This window comes from Pieris rapae, chromosome 9, assembly GCF_905147795.1.
Source record: "Pieris rapae chromosome 9, ilPieRapa1.1, whole genome shotgun sequence".
In the NCBI taxonomy this organism is placed as follows: Eukaryota; Metazoa; Arthropoda; class Insecta; order Lepidoptera; family Pieridae; genus Pieris; species Pieris rapae.
In genome coordinates this window covers 9,026,366-9,043,891 of record NC_059517.1, presented here as the reverse complement: position 1 = coordinate 9,043,891, position 17,526 = coordinate 9,026,366, and the positions used below count along the sequence as shown (strand labels likewise).

Genomic DNA, 17,526 nt, shown 5'->3' with positions numbered 1-17,526 from the left:
ATAATTTTGATATTTATTTAATTTATTTTTATGAAATTTAGACATGTCCTTACGGCTTAATCTAGAATATATTGACTCATTCCGTTGTTAACGAAGTTACGTCCAACATCAGTCCCAAGAGGTATGATCGAGTCAGAATAGAGAATAGAGTATCAGGTTGACATTTGATGAGACAGTGCGATCTATGACTCCTGTATGTCAAATTCAACTTGTTGTCAAACTAAGCCTAAGGCAAGCATATTTGTTCAAAATGTTTGCCGGTATCTGTATAAAACATTTTTTTGTTGTTAATTAAACCTAAACATAACAATGAAATATATTAAGTAGTTTGATAAAAAATTTAAAAATTATCTGCTTTAAAGCCAATTGACATCAGTCTTTAGTTACCAATTCCCGATAAATAATTATGGTAAATAATAAACTGTGAATTAAATTTATATTGTACAACCCTGGCCTGCACGTGAGCAACTATATTACTGATATATTTTCAGTGTGAAGGCATGGCGTGTGAAGCTAGAGTGAGTAGTTTACACATTATTAGTATTCATAATATCTTTGAACTTTAAACACTCGTGCTAAGGAAAATATATAACTTGTCTGGCCATAAATATTGTTATATAAAAACTTTTATTTTTTTCAACCTTTTAATTATTTTGAATTTGGAAAACGTTTTTTTATGTTTCTTTCGATTTTGGGCCATTTCATATATTTATGGTCATTATCAAATTACAATATACACTTCCTGTGTGGAAGTCCAGAAAGATCGGGGCGGCCACGTGGTGTTAGAACTACAAAGGCTGTTAATGTTGTTAGAGCGAAAAATAATTTATTGAAAATATTTTTATCTTGTTATATTTATAAAATCTAAATTTGTATTGCAATCATCAGCTCTCTCTTTTGGTCACAGCGTAATCGAAATATGACAGAAAGAGACGAAATAATACTTTAGCGAAGATTGCATTTAAACTAATTTAGTTGTTCAGGATACACAGTGTAGTGTTGCGTCTTAAGTATGGTATGGTATTTCCATGAGATCATATTATGGCATATACATATGTTTTTATGCATGTATATACGTTTTTTTTTCAGTGCATAGGAAACGATTGTCAAGCTGGGGTAAATTTTTTTATGATTCTTAACCTACATAGTAATAATAATTGTTCAATTAAAAAATAAAAGCCAATTTGAAAAGCTTGGTCCGAGTGGCATAGTACTTACCTTTAATTATGGCTGCATTTTCGTTCCGTATCTATTCCGATACTAATTCGTTGAACGAGGAAAGCACCAGCTCTGACATCACTGGTACTCTCTCTCTCTCTCTACCAGGCGCCATATTTTGTTAGCGCCTGTGCACTTGAACAGTCTCTACTCCGAAGTAAACAAAATCAATATAAATATATTTTTATTATATTTTATTCGGAGAAAGCAACCCTTCTTAAATGGCTGTAAACGCGTTTTAATTACATAGTTTACATAAATAGTTTTTCATTTCCAAGCCCTACAAAAATATATAACAAATCATCGATAAATAATTCTACAGTTCACTGATTTGAATTTTGATTGTTCGTTCTTTTGTTAGTTGAGAAATTATTCCAAATTATGCAACATTTAAATAGTGACAAATCGAATCGAATCAAATTACTTTATGATCCGTAAGAGTAATAAAAGAAACAAAACCAAAGCAACAATAATAATCAAATAACTTGATCATAACTATTGCTTACTAATAATAACTAATAAAAATTAAAGCATCCCTGACTTACTAATACTTTGTCTAAATAATTATATTTTCAGTGTCGCAGTTTCTCTTGCAAATATCTCGTGAATGGAGATTTCAAAGAAGGTGGCGAAACCTGGTCAGAACATTATCCTCAATACGATAACGTGCCAATGAAACAAGAAAACCATTATTACTAAAACATCGCAAAATCCAGTGACTTTTATTTAATAAATGTAAAAAATAATCGTCATAATGACTTGTCTGTGCGTGTTGGATTTAAATTGAAAAACCACAGATGAGACAATGCATCAATTTAAAATATTGGCCGAAATTGATAATATATAATTTAATAGTCGTCAATGATTATTTAACGATAGTTACTTATTTCATGCAGGCAGATTATAAATAAAGCGCTTTTTTGTTTTTGTAAGGAATCTCACTGTTGGCCTTAAGGGCCTTTACAGCTCAGCACGTGCTGTTTCGGCGAGCTTAGCTCGGCCTGAAGTATGAATAAAGCGAGAAAGTTCAGCCGTTTTTATTTTGTATGAAAAATGACAGTCAACGTCACTGTCATTCAACTTCATTCTTTCGTAAAGATGGCATTATCATAAATCATAAAAATCCCAGAGGCGCATTCAACAGTGTTATATTATTGAATTAATTCAATATATTCGAGCGTAATTAGCGATCACTAAAAATCATAGTAATACAAGCGTGTTAAGACTTATAATACAAACAATTTCTTTCACATTGAAAAAAGCATTTCTAATTATGACGTCTGTTAACAAATTTTACAATAAACATAATTATTTCAGGATAAAATAATGTCCAGTTTTTTTTTTTCAAATATTTTGTATCTCACTATTTATTATTTATCAGTAGAACAGATTCCACCCCTGTTGGTAAAATTCGAATAAAATTCCAACAACTCCCGGAATGTTTTTTCATGTAAATGTACTTACTAAATATACTTCTAAGCTATGAAAAATGAATGACATGTTTTTAACATATGCAAATAAATGGGTCCAAGCATTTACTCCTAGTAAATAAATACATAAAATAACTAGTTAGGTATTTACTTAGCGTTGACTAAGTAAATACCTGTCACGCCTAAATTTATTGCTTCTAGTGGCGCGGCGTGGGGGATTATGTAGGTGAACCCCACATTAGCATTCAGTGCAAAGGAGTTATGGGAAAAATGGGTAACGCGTTTACCCACATAAATGTTTTTGTTTAAGGGAATATAATATTATAATATAATGAATGCGTCTACGAAAAGTCAAATTAATTTTCGTTGGCGCTCATTCATAACTATCTAGAAGAGTGTTAAAATACATAACAATAATTACGAAAGTGGGTCTCGAGCCCCAGGGATACGACAAATGAGGTAACGGGCGACATACAGACCATTTTAAAAATCTTCCATAATCTAACCTAAATAAAATAAGTCTCAGTGTTGGTCTACATTTTAATACCAATTGAAACTTTAAATAATATTCTAATGCGGCTACGCCATATATTAAAAGCCCAGATTATTTGATATTCGTTTATTTACGGTATGTATGGCTTCAATAAATATTACGTAGCACTTTGTACTTATTCATTCGTACTTTTGACATTTGATAGGCTCTGACATTGCCATTTACCAATACTACATTGTCAAAATTCAATAGTGACTTATATTCCGTCACCTATGTCAAAAGTGCAGACTGCAGATCTCACAGCCGGTCCAGATCTAGAATATTTCTGGCTTAATAATTAATATATTTTTACAATAAGTAAGGAACTTTGAACAGTAGCATTAGCTTTTACCATGGAAAATGATATTATAGATTCACTGAATGATCTCGGGTAAGAATTACTGATATTAAAAAGTCGATAGGGTAAAAATATAATTACCTATACAGACATATAGTTGTATTATTTGTTAAAATTATTATAAGTGTGTTTTAAAGTTAATTTCATTTGCATAAGTTATATATTCATACCTATCATGCCTCATGAATGTTATAAAATTATAAATCTTTTAAAATTTTCTATACAAATTAATATTAGTTGTAGTTTAATATTAATAAATTCTTTTCATCATTGTTAGTTTACGTCACAATTATAAATGCATAATCATATTAGATATTCATAATAGTAAAATCCATAAGTTCGTTAGTAATTATGTACTAGATTTTCAGTGCTATCACTAGATCTGTGTTATTATATTCTAGTTATGAAGGCCCTTTAGCAGATGAAGTTGCATTTGCAAAAGCCATTGATGGAGGCCCAAAATCTCTAGAATATACAAAGTTAGTACACATTTTGGCTGAAGAAATAAAAAAGCTATGTAATTTAGAAGAAACTGTCAATATAATGAATGACCCCGATGAATCTAGCTCATTTCTACTAGAATTGAGCTCTTTCTTAAAAGAAATGGGGTGCCCATATAAGAAATTAGTGACAGGTGAGTCTAGTCATCTTTAGTAGAAGATTTAATCTCGGAAAAGCTTGTATAGTATTTTAACAGGAGGTTAAAAAAAATAGAAATTGGTTGCAAGTTGGAAGCTAGAAGAGCTTAGTTAAATAGATTTAGAAATCTGTCTATCCCATGCAGGGTGCAAGGCATACTGTACAATTGTAACAACTGTATAATACTATTTAAATGTATAAATAACTTAAATATAAACTTACACTTATAATGTAAGAATATCTTAAATTTTTAGGACACATGTCATCTAGACTGCAATCAAGAGAAGACAAAATACTACTGCTGGATTATTTAGTGTCAGAGTTGATGTCTGCAAGAATGGTCAGTGTTGATTGCCCAAAAGAAAAACAGGGGACTGGGATGAATATTGTTGTAGTAAGTTGGCATTGTCTTATCATGTATGTCCTTTTTACACACAGCTGTGACTTAAATATGTTTGCACATGTCTTAACCTGAAGATCTCAGTTTTGAGTGGTGACCTGTTAGCCACTAGGCCAAAACTGCACATAGCATTATTTGATATAGCAGTTCTTATAATTCAGTAGTTTTAAAATTTTCTTTAATTGTTTTTGGTATAGTTAATTTTTTGGTTATGTTTCAGCAAGAGTCACCAACAGCAAAGGACTTGAAGGACATATTAATTAGTTTGAAGTTTAACAAACCTCCACCAAATATCACCCCAGAAGTATTGTTCTCAAAGCTAGAAGCAAAATTGAAGGAAACATTACAGAAAGAAGGTAAATGATTAACGCTTCAAATTATTAAAGTATTACTATAGTAATGTTAAGTGTTATAATAAATATAGACACTGTATACTCATGTAGTTGATTATGCACTTGGTATATGTCCTGAGTTTTGGTTCTAGTGAAAGAATAGTTTTTATTGGATAAAATCCTGTTTCAAATAAACTGTATCATTAATTTATTCATGTAATGATCGATCATGTAATTTACAGGTCAGGCATTAGTTGGCAAGTCACTATACAATAAAGCACTAAATGAAAAAGACTGGAAATCCCTAGAAAATAAATTTACAGAACTATTTGAAGAATATAGACTTAGGAGGGAGACTTTAATTACCCGATTAGAATGCACTATACAGAGTTTTGAGGTGAGTGACATTTTTTTTATGTGCCAACTGTCTCAAAATTAAAAAGGCTTGATTATAAATGTGTTTGAAAATTCAAGTTTTTTCTTTTTTAAGATTGTATTCATTTGTTTCTATATATTATATAATTCTTAAAAATACTAAATGCGGACAAATGTTTTTACTCAACAAGTTGTATAGACTGCTAAATGCCCAACTGCCACAGACCCGAAAAGTCTGTTTTTAAACATATACCATTGTAAATCCTGTATAAAGATAATTTAAATTCTAATTTGAATTTATCCTTGAACAATTAATTGCTGATTCAACCTAAGGCTCAACAATTTGTTCAGTGGTGACTATTTTTTTTTAAGTTGCAATATACAAAACAGCAAGTGAGTCACACCACACAAAAAATTATTGCTAACAGGTTAAAACAAATTTACTATTTAACATTCTCTGCATTAAATTTAAAAAAATATATCGAACATGTTTTTAGAGTTACATTTTTAAAGAATAATCTAATATATATGTTCAATAACTCTATGTTCAAAAATGATTTGCTAATTGAAGAAATATAAATGTTTATTTCTTAGTGGTCAGACCGTTTGAAATCCAAAAAAGACCTAATCCAGTCAACATATCGACCAAAAAGGGAACAGTTGAAACTGAAACCAAATGTTCAGCTATCGGATTTCCTCGCTTCGCGGACATCTTTGCTGCAAATTGAAAAAACTTCAAGTGCCTCTGTTAGAAAGAACACGCAGAGTGATGTTAACAAAGTGCTCATTGGGAGGGTAAGAATTATAATTAGCCCTTTACAAACTCATAAAAGCAGTGCTGTCCTAGTGGCTTAACGACTCTCATCCCTGAGATCGTAGGTTCGTTCCCGGCTGTGTAGTAATGCACTTCCTGTCGATAAGCCCAAAACACTAGCAAGTACTGTAAAGGAAAATATCGTGAGGATGTCTTTAATCCAAAAATTTCACAGAAGGCTGATCACCTACTTGCCTTAAGAAAAACCAATTTTTTATGTTTAGTTATGTTAAGTTTTTTATTTACAAAATAAGCTAAAGAGATATCTTTTTGCTTTTAAGATCTCTTCTATGATTAAAAAAAAAATATATATACATACATACAGAATGGTATTATTACAAGAGTTAAGTTAATTATGTAAATTATAATAAGTATAATTTTAATTTTAAAATTATTTCTTTCAATCTTTTAAATTTTTTCTTTTTCTATCAATTTCAATTGATTGTCATCTAAGCTTCTTGTAACCAAATTGCAATGACTACATTTCTTTATTTTTTTATTATTTGCAGGTTCCAGATAGAGGAGGTCGTCCTAATGAACAGCAGCCCCCACCGCCAGAGATGCCATCTTGGCAACAGAGATCTGCGCCACAGGTATAGTTTAAATAATATATTTGATAAAGAATAAGTATAAATATTATATATCCCAGTATAAAAATTAACAGTAGCATAATATATATGACAAATATTTCCCACAAACAGTCCTGTCCTCAGTCCCAAGCTGGGGTTGTGTGTTCAACCCTGGAACAATAGACTTACCACAATTAATACAAAGAAACCAGTATGACAAGCATCGAAGATAAATTTGTTTATAATTGGATATACATGAATTCACATTCCTCATTCTTAAAACAATACATATATATTGCTTGGTAAATAGCAAATGTCTATAAATAAATTCCTACATATTTTTTTGTTTCAATAGACATCTTCGGATAATCATTATCAGGTAAACAAAGCAATTTATTGCAATTTTTCTGTGCTATTGTAAATTGCTTATTTGAATTATTAGTTTTAGTTGGAAATGATTTGCTTGACATTTATTAGAATCCATTAATAACTTATATTTGTTAAGGATATATATATATATATCCAAGTACACACTTTTAGAGTAGTCAATAAGTATTTCGATTTTTTAGTATTTTTATAGAGCTGTTAATAAACTGAAAACCAATTACCCTGATTTAAAAAAATCACCATTTATAATGCCCTAAATATCCCTTTCATTATACATGGTTATATAATAAATGTAATAAACTTAGTTGGAAACAATAAATTTTTTTGATTAAATGCAGTAAATACAATATTATTTATTAATTTATCCTAGCTTAAAAAATGCTTAGTTTTGTATTGTGTTATTATATTTGTTATAATAATTCCTTATAATAAAATACACATAGATATATTTATAAGTTATATTTTATCTTTGTGTTAAACTAATTGTTTTTAGCAATAAAGGCTTACATAAAAAATATTTCAGGGTGGTCGTGGTGGCGGTCGTGGAGGAGATGGAAGGGGAAGGGGTGGGGAGAGAGGAGGTAGGGGAGGAGAAAGAGGTGGAAGGGGCGGAGAGAGAGGAGGAAGGGGCGGAGAGCGAGGAGGATGGGGTGGAGAGAGTGGAGGAAGGGGTGGGGGAAGAGTCCAGGGCGGATACAACCAAGGGAATGGAGACCACCGGTGAGATTAATATAGTCCAAGAATCTATTGAATCATTTAAAAATTTCTTGTTAACAGTATTTATTACAATTTTTTCAAGTGAAAAGTTATTTAGCATCATAGTGATTTAAAAGTCGTATAAACTTTAAATTAGTGTGATGTTGTCTTCGGTCAGACCATAAGAACCGACTTCGCCAGACGCAATATGCAAGCAGACTCTATGTATAATACATTAAATAGGCTGTCTATCTACCCGCTCAATGTCTACTAAAAAATAAATAAAATAAGGTTAAATAATGTAATTATTTTAAGGAATTTAGAATTAAGTTTTGTTTATGGAACAGCTGTGAACCCTGACAGGTATTTTTTTACTTAAAAGGGTTTCCAAATCTTACACCTAGGAATGCAAAATGTATAAACACTTTTTTTTTATTTGATCATTTTATGAATTAAAAAAAGAAAAACATAGATGTACAATTAATTTAATATGAGAATTTAGATGAAATTAATTAATTTTATTTAGATATCATTAGTTATAAAAACTTTTAGAAGTGACAACTACTACACTAATTTGGTTTTTATCAAAATTAAAAATTTCTATTAAACTTAAAAAAGTACTACATTAAAATAGTCAAAAAGTCTGATTTACATATAAATTATAAAAACTTGTGAAAGTTGTAGATTTTATTAAAATTATTAATTGATAATAAACCTAAAAATTAAAATAACTTTTGTCACGTTATCTTAAAATCAAATTTTTTGAATTTTAACTTCTACCACTTGTGAATTGAACACATGTTTTTTTTACTTTTCAATGACATTTATAAATTTTCTTTCCTTCACTTATCTGTTCCATATAATTTTAGTACAGTCAAGCACCATCAAATTGTACACAGTTATTCAAAATCACAAGAAAATGTAAAAATGACTCAAATTTATGGACCTTTGTTTCAGGCATCAAACTAGCCCCGGTTTTAACCAAAACCGCAATTACCAAACCTACGAAGTGCCACCTGGCGGTTACAACCAGAATATTTACAACCAAGGCTACGATAGTATGGGCAGCTATAACCAAAGAGGTAAATAATAATCAATTCATCGTATTCATATATATACCTATAAATGTTAAAAAATGTTTTTCTATATGAAAATATATTGAATTTTTTTATATAGTTGACACATTGATCATGAGTTCTTATTTAATCTATATCTACTAAAAACTGGGATTAAGTTTCTTTGTTAACAAATAAACACCTGGAATGATTTAAATTACTTAGTTTATTGTAAATATATCTGAGTAATTATTAGTATTAATTTTCCAGAATTAAAAAAAAAATCCCCCTTCGTCTTGTCAGCAAAAATGCGAAAAACTCTCAAATATAATAAATAGTTCATAATGTTTTAAAGGAATCTTCGATAATGCATTTCGTTTTCAAGCATAGACAATAGTCTGCGTAAGATGTGTAACAGTAAGTAAATACTTACTGTTGACACAATCATTAATGACCAATAAAAAAAATCAAATGCTTATGTAAATCATGAACGACCCCTAACCGGCCGGTACCGAAATTTTAAAAGGGCCAGGAGTTGAGTATTTCTACTTTATTTATTTTTATATTTGAATGTTTTAATTCATCAGGTGGCTACCAACCGCAACAAAACCAAGGCTACCAACGCTACGAGCATGATGACAGAAGAGGTCGCGGTGGGTACAGAGGTCGCCGTTGACACCCCGCATTTGACATTTCCGCTCTCAGCTGACGTTTGACAACCTTAATCTATTCACTTAGTTAGACTTTGTTGACGATAGTTTTAATCTACCCTCATTTATTTATTGTACAATTTATTTTAAGTTTGCCACTAAGCAATAGAACTTTTGTTTTTAAATTACTACGTTGCAATATTACTACGTCAATATTGCAACCTATGCAGACGATACCGCAATCCTGGCTTCGAGTAAACAACCGGAAGAAGCCACGTTAAAGCTCCAGCGAAGCCTAAATGAAATAAGCAACTGGTTCGATAAATGGAGAATCGGGGTAAACACGGGCAAGTCAGTGCAGGTGACATTCGCTCTGGGAAGAAGGACATGCCCGCCTGTCAACCTAGGAGGAAGGGAGCTGCCTCAAAGTGATACAGTCAAATATCTTGGACTGCACCTGGACCGTAGGTTGACATGGCAAAGGCATATCGAGGCAAAACGGCTTGAAATAAACTTGAAATACAAGAGGCTGCACTGGTTATTGGGTAGAAACTCGAAATTGTCCATCGACAACAAACTCCTTATTTACAATTCTGTTATAAAACCCGTGTGGACCTACGGAATACAATTGTGGGGAGCAACATGCGACTCTAATAAAACTAAAATTCAAAGAACACAAAATTACATCCTTAAACAAATAAGCAACTCGCCGTGGTTTATTAAAAACGCTGAAGTACATGAACACCTGGGCATACCTACAGTTAAAGCAGAAATAAAATTGTACGCCCAGAAGTACAAGACTAGGCTGGAAAACCATCCTAACCACCTAGCTGTTCAACTCACCCTACCCGAGTGTATAAGCCGTCTCAAAAGACGAAGAACTCTTGAGCTCGGCAACATTGTCTGAGCTAATATTATTATGGTAGATATTCCTATTGAGGAATGTCTCCACCCGTCAGTCTTCCTACAACTCATCTGCTCATAGTCAGAAGACTGATTGCACGATGCGCTCTAGAAAAAAAAAAAAAAAAAAAAAAAAAAAAAATTACTACATTTTTCGCAGAAAAAACTTACTATATTGCGTACTTATTTAATACTACCGGCAACTTAGTCTCAATCTTCAACTTTATTATTTTACATTAGAAGTAATCTATAAATTTAAATCACTAGTAATTTTCAGGTATGTATTATTAACCTTTTGAAATTGTCTTCGTAGAAAATAAGAATCATGTTTTAAAGAAATTTTGATAGTTTTAGTAGCGTTATAGCTTTTGCCCATCACTAGTGCCAAATATTTTAATTATTAAATATTTGAGCACATCAATAAAATATTTACTAAAACGTGATGTAAGTTCTTATAAATAAATGTCTTATTCGTTGTAGCAATTGTCAATAAATTCAAAAGATCGTGTGGATTTAGTAAAAATAAGAATCTAATATGTAGATTTAATTGCCAATGTTTTTACAGAAATGCCTTGCAAATAGCAATAACCGCATCCCGTGCCTTGACAGCTATATATCTATATACATATATATTATTTTTTCAGCAATTTCGAAGTAATAATGTATATTGGTAATTCGCCTTATTGCATGTTTGTTGTAAAAGGTTTTCTATGTACCAATCCCCTGGTGAACAATTTTTAATTATTAATATCATTAATTAACCCCCTTTGGTATATTTAGAACAAATGTACTATTACCATAAGTTTGACAAGTATTTAATATTCGTGTCTTCAATGTTTAAAAATTTTTCAATATACATCTAATTAAATAATTGTTGCTATATTATTAAGAACAATACAGTAGTATTGATGTATTAACAATTGAATGCTGCTTTTACAAGTAGAATATTAAAGCTTATTCCATAAAAAAAAAAACACCATAGAAAACAGTTAGACACCTTAATATAATAAGTCTCCTTAAACAGCTGATATGCGATATTTGTAATTTTCTGTCTTAGTATGGAATAGGAATCTTAGGAGGACTAGTTTCATTATTCTAAAAGTCCACAGGGGATTTATATAGGTATGTTATATCGGGTTCATAATATCTCATTACAAATTGTATTTACATTGAATGTTCAATAGATTTGGATATATGTACACTATTAATAGCCATGTTTATTCCATTTTAACAGTTAATAAAACAGTTTATACATTCATAAGTGTTTTATTTACATAAATGTAATATTAAAAATATTTTTCACATTATTTTGCAATTACACTTTGTGCCTTTGTAGACAAGTTTCTAAGTAAGGAGGTAACATTGTCTTACTGTCTGTCTGCCTTGTAATATTATTCAATATTTATTTTCTAATATTTAATTCAAGGTACAATATTTTAAAATATAATAAAACACATAAAAAGGATCTTATCTGGCAAAGTGACTTAGCATTTAAAATTGGATTAGTGGATTAAGTTTAAGTCTGGGATTGTAGTGCGTATGTTACAACCCCATTCTGGCACTTCGGGTAGCCAGTTAGATGTTATTAGAGGTAGCCTTATGTCTCATTTACAAGTCTTCTGTACTCCACTTATAAGCGTCTTCTTCTAATGCCTTTTTCTTGCTTTGTTGATCAAAGAATTTCTTCTCATATCCATTTGACCGGTCAACACCATCCCACCGATAACCAGGTGGAATATTAAACCTGTTCGGTGGGAAATTGCCTTTGTATGCCGGTTTTGCTGAAATTAAGTACAATTGAATACATGCAAATCATTTTATCTTTGCCACATTGATTTATGGTGTATGATAATTAGAAGTTGGATAAATATGTCAAGATTATTCATACAAATATTTGGTGTAATACTTTGTTAAACTAATGAGGTCTACCTTGGCTTTTAAATTGGATTTGTATTTTTATATACATGAAACACTAACTGGAATAATCAAAAAGACCTTATAATTTTTAGGAAATATTTGTCTACTCTTACCTGGTGCCAACTCTCCCCTTTCTCTTTTTCTGTCCCTAATGTAATTCAACATAGGATCTCCAGCACGTTCAACATCTTTCAGCCTTCCCTCCAGATCTCGGTCATCTTTGTACCGGGCAAGTGGTTTGGCTGCTTCTGTTATGAAGTCTTGTACTCTTTCTTCTTGAGCCTCTATTTGTTTTAATCTGCAAATAAGACACCATTAGAATCTTGTATTAGCTCTATAAGAGAAGTATTTGGTTTAAGCTTGCAACTGCCTCAACATTTAAGTCACAGCTGTCAGTCAATGGATTTTTCTTTCGATTAAAACAACCTCTCAATGAAAATATAGTAAGGAAATGGTAATGCTATATGACAGGCACAGGAGTCTTATTTGGCTGATTACTGGACTGTAAAAATAAAATCAGATAACAGATGCAATCTGAGGTTAGACCCATACAGGGTTGTAGAGCCACTGGATTAATATTAGCAGCTTATTGAAACAGACACATTCTAGTGCCTGCTAAATGCTTAATTTATAATCATTTTATAGGCAAATGGGGCAATCGGCCTTCTTAACATTTCAGACTGATTTTTTTTTTACTTCTGTAGAACGGATACCATGTGCATTAATTTAAAGGTACTGTGCTTATCAATGTAGCGTTTTTGCGAGAAATTTTGTCACAATACAATAATTTATTAACTTATTTTGGAAAATTACAGCTTAACATTTTTATAATTGTATAGTTATTTAAAATTGTTTACTGCAACATAATTTTTTGTGAGTAAATCTGAATCTCTTAGCAAGTTGTAGCACAATCATCTGCCCAGCCAGCAATAGTTGCCCAAATGTTATTTGTTTAGTACTTATGAAAATTGTATATACTATTTATGGCTGAATAACAAAGTGCTAACATACCCTCTGCTCCATTTCTTGTATTTTTCATCTAACTCTTTTTGTTTTTCCGCTTTCTCCTTTTGTTTTTGACGTTCTTCAGAGTTCTCTCTTTTGCCTGTAACATATTAAAAATGAATTTCATTACAAAAAACAATTTATTTCCAAAAATTAATTCGTGTTCAGAGTAATTTTTAAATTTTATATCACAATAACATTTTAAAGTAGTGATTAAATCACTGTTTTGAGAATCATGCATTACGACCAAGGACAAATAATGATTTATGTACATTAAAAGTTAAGCATAACAATAAAAAAAATTATTAATTAGACATATTTCTTAACTAGACTCACTTTTTCTGGACACAGCTTTTGCATTCCTTCCTGATACATCATCAGTCAGTTTGCTGTAAGCCTCGTTTTCTCTTCGTCTAAATGATTCATTTTCTTGCCTTAACTGTTTAGCGTCTTGTAGTCCTGCCATTTTCCCTTCTAATGTTTTTGCCATTTTCTTATTACTTGGCGGAGGGCTGTTTTGAAAATCTTTTCTTTTATCTCTATGTGGTGATATATCGGAGTCATTATTTTTCTTATTTTTTCTTGGTGGAGATAAGTCTGAGTCACTGTGTTCCCCATGCCTTTGTACTTTTCTCGGTGGAGATAGGTCTGAGTTATCACTTCCATTATTTCTACTTGCTTTTCTTGTAGATGAATCCTCCTTTCTGGAGAGACTTCCATTCTTATGATGATCTTTAGTCTTTTGCACATTTCTTTCTTTACGAGAAGTTGATGATTCAGCATAATGTTTGTAAACCTGTGGCTGTTTCTCTTTTCTTGATGTAGAACCATTTCTTTTTTCTTTTTTTTGTTTTCTTGGGGGTGATGAATCAGAATCAGAAACATTCCTTTTGTTTTTATGTGACTTCCTCTGTGGAGAATTATCTGAGTCAGATGATTTATTGTTTTTACTTTTAGTTGATTTTTTAAATCTTTTAGGAGAAATTGAAGTTGATCTTTTTTGACTGTAGTATTTATCATTAGCATTATCCCATCTACTTTTTCTCTCTTTTCTCCTTTCCAAATTACTACTATATTGTGAAGAGTGTCCTTCTATTCTGCGTGGGGGACTTAAATCACTATCTCTTCTATTCTTCAATTTACCTTTTGATTGCTTTCTTGGTGGGGATACGTCAGAATCATCACCATTTCTATTCCTTTTTGGACTTGAGATTTTATTCCTTCTAGACATTTTTTCTGGTGTTAGTTCTCTACTTTTATTTGTTCGTCTTGGTGGGCTAAAATCACTATCACTTGCATTCCTTGGCTTGTTTGGGGTAAAACTTCTTTCATCAGTGTGTTTTCTAGGTGGTGATGGGTCTGAATCATTTTTTGTTTCATCTTCTGAATCACTAAACATTTTACCAAAAATAACCTCATTTTCTTTTTCTACCTCCTTGATATCTCTTTTTATTTCTTCCACCTTCAATTTTGTGTTGAAGCCATCATCCTGAAATATAAAATTCATCATTCATTCATCAAGAACAATCAAACAATTTCTTTGATGCGAAGGGGCAAACTAGGATACATTTATTTTATTAATTAAATTTTAAATTATTAAATTAAATAAGTCTAAACACTATTATTTTTATTTGATAGTACGTAAAATCTTACTATACTAGACAGATTGAATGATGTTATTTTTACATAACTACTTAAATACTTGAACATTCCCTAAAGTTCTTAAATTTTTTTTTAGTTTAAGTACATAAGCAATACTATAACAGTACAATAATTTTCCAAATATCCCAATTGGTTACAGAATACAGATGTCACAAGTTAAATCTATAATCAAGCCACAACACAAGACAGCAAAGATTTAGCTCTATTACTTTAATATGTTTCTAACTAATTCTATAATTTCTATGTTATCTATCTATAAAACAAGTAGTGAATAATAGTACTAATATTGACCTGTGTAACAACTCTCCATTTTGAGCTACTCTTGAATAATTCTGCCTTTTTAACCTCCTCAGGTCGTTCATCAATGATACCTGCTATCTGTGGAGCATCCTCTCCTTGATCTAATATATCTAACTCATCTCCCTGTAACTCTTGTAGTTTGGACAGATCCAGGTCATCATCTATGATCTTGAAACTGTAATGCAGAATAAATTTACAACTTTTTTATTATTTTGTTGATGATTAAAACCTAAAAATGTATGCACTTAATAACAGATTAACAATATTCTTGTTGTTAATATAGAACAAATGACTTGATGTATATTTACTTCAGATGGTTATTATGATTAGTAGTTAAACAAGAGCTAAAATTGTTTCAATAGCTTTATTATATTTAAACTTAATAACATACCCTTTCCCTTTAACAACTTTCTTTTTCTTCTTCTTTTTATCAGATGAGCCACTCAGATACTTTTGGAGATAGGCTTTCTGATCAATTTTCGCAGTCATATTGCAATATACACCTAGTTGGGTAAGTCTAAAAAATCCGTTTTGCTGAAAATTATTATTATGTTTTACAATTCGAACAATAACCTTATTAGTTTCAAAGTTGAAAACAACCCAACAACAATTCACATTAACACAAAGTACTTGCTAAGTTGATAGTATTTATCACAAAATATTTTACCAGTTTTCAATCTGGAAGGTTATATGTCAACTATCAATGTCATTACCATTAAGTAACAACAAACCCATATTTCAAGTATGAACTTGACAAACAAAGTTATCTAATCTATATGATATAAAAATATGTTGAAAAGAGTTTTATACATCTTTTATAAATTATAATCTTAATTATTGTCACACGGTGTTAATATATAACAATCAGTGTTCCATATGTAATTGCTACACCAAACAAAAAAAACACAGGTATACATACGTGCAGCCTTATTGCTTTTTTTATTATCTAAAGCACTTTTGTTATTTTTAAAGAAACAATTATTACTTTGTACTCTATGTAAAGTTATCTGTGGGCGTACTAAACAATAGAGATCGAGTTGACCAGCGCGGGAATTCATATGATTTAAGAATTATTTTTTGAGTTATTTTTCCACTGCGAACTTATTAATAAACTTACAATTACTATTAAAAAAAACGTAACTTAATTGGTAAAAATAATCACAAGTAGAAAAACAGACTTTCTGAAAACAGATTACTTTACTTTAAATTTTGTGTTGAAACCCCACCTAGAGGTGAATCTAGATGAAGTTCGTCTTCCTATAATTTATCTACTTAGCTGATTAAACGCTAAAAATAATCTTAACACATTTATGTCGTCCAAATGAAAATGCAGGCTCATCAGACCCAGTAAATATTGTTAAAAAAGTTTTAAAATGGGTTTAGCAATAAAAATAGTTTCAACTGCAGTTAATTTATTTGCATGTTATGCTCAAATAAAATGCTATCTTAAGTTAAACGGCGTGTCCCATGTCCATTGTTTTGAGTAGAAAAGGTTTACATCACTACCGGTCATCATCATCGTCATCATCGTCTCGATCACGGAGATCCTGTCGATCTAGTGCCCTCTGAAAAAAAATCATCGCAATGATTGATGTTCTCATTATTAGGACTCTGAAAATGTGAAAGGTGCCAAAAACTAGAGATTATAAATTGTATTTATTAGATTAGTACGATGTTTTTAAAATATGTTTATTCTGCTTATATATACAGTTACTGAGTATATATATACTGTAGATATGCATTAAATATGATGTGGTGAACTTTAATAAATAAATGTATGTATTTAATACTCACCAATAGTACATAGCCATTATTCTAAAACAAAAATAATCTCTTTGTATGGTGTTATTACAAATTTTAAATAGACATAAAGTCAAACAGTTTTTGTGTTGTATGTTTACTATAAAACATATGCGTTTTACACATATTATAAATATATAATTCAATTTAAAATCATTTAGTCATGTAGGTAACCTAATGTACACTTGTGAACGTAAAAAAAAGAAATATACATTTAATGCTTCTAATTTTACATTTACTGCCATCTCTCAAATCAATGGCGTAGAACGGAAAAGAAGAACGGGCCATAAACTCTCCGCCACTCTTTTCAATCGCTAAGTTTTTCTTTTAGACAACGTTGGTAAGGCCCTGCAACCATTACACAATGTTCCAATACTACTTGTCATGTTCTTTGCATGTTTTTTAAAACACTTACTGCTTTTATTGAAGGCACTGGCACCAGGTCTCTATGATGGTGCTGGTGAAAGAAAACCTTATTATTAAT

General features: G+C 30.8%; 2 protein-coding genes and 1 long non-coding RNA gene across 4 annotated transcripts; 2 read left to right on the top strand and 1 right to left on the bottom strand.

Annotated features, from left to right (window-relative positions):
* Positions 1–317: 317 nt before the first annotated feature.
* Positions 318–2,021, top strand: LOC123689463. The gene is made up of 3 exons (XR_006750437.1): positions 318–518; positions 1,090–1,116; positions 1,795–2,021. It is a non-coding gene; the product is annotated as an uncharacterized LOC123689463 (long non-coding RNA).
* A 1,398-nt stretch (positions 2,022–3,419) lies between these two features.
* On the top strand, positions 3,420–9,634 carry LOC110993843 (protein FAM98A). The gene is made up of 10 exons (XM_045629439.1): positions 3,420–3,571; positions 3,940–4,172; positions 4,432–4,571; positions 4,798–4,933; positions 5,152–5,306; positions 5,879–6,079; positions 6,608–6,691; positions 7,578–7,774; positions 8,708–8,832; positions 9,393–9,634. The coding sequence occupies exons 1-10, from the start codon at positions 3,534–3,536 to the stop codon at positions 9,479–9,481; spliced, it is 1,398 nt and encodes a 465-aa protein (XP_045485395.1). The 5' UTR covers positions 3,420–3,533; the 3' UTR covers positions 9,482–9,634.
* A 1,974-nt stretch (positions 9,635–11,608) lies between these two features.
* On the bottom strand, positions 11,609–15,926 carry LOC110993844 (BUD13 homolog). Of its 2 annotated transcripts, XM_022260209.2 has the most exons (7): positions 15,910–15,926; positions 15,634–15,776; positions 15,234–15,417; positions 13,617–14,769; positions 13,287–13,380; positions 12,389–12,573; positions 11,609–12,139 (listed from the first exon to the last, which is right to left on the bottom strand). In XM_022260209.2, the coding sequence occupies exons 2-7, from the start codon at positions 15,729–15,731 to the stop codon at positions 11,967–11,969; spliced, it is 1,887 nt and encodes a 628-aa protein (XP_022115901.2). In that variant the 5' UTR covers positions 15,732–15,776; positions 15,910–15,926; the 3' UTR covers positions 11,609–11,966. The 2 variants fall into 2 exon arrangements, with proteins under 2 accessions (XP_022115901.2, XP_045485394.1); XM_045629438.1 differs by lacking the exon at positions 15,910–15,926 and having other exon boundaries at positions 15,634–15,900.
* Between the last annotated feature and the right edge of the window lie 1,600 nt (positions 15,927–17,526).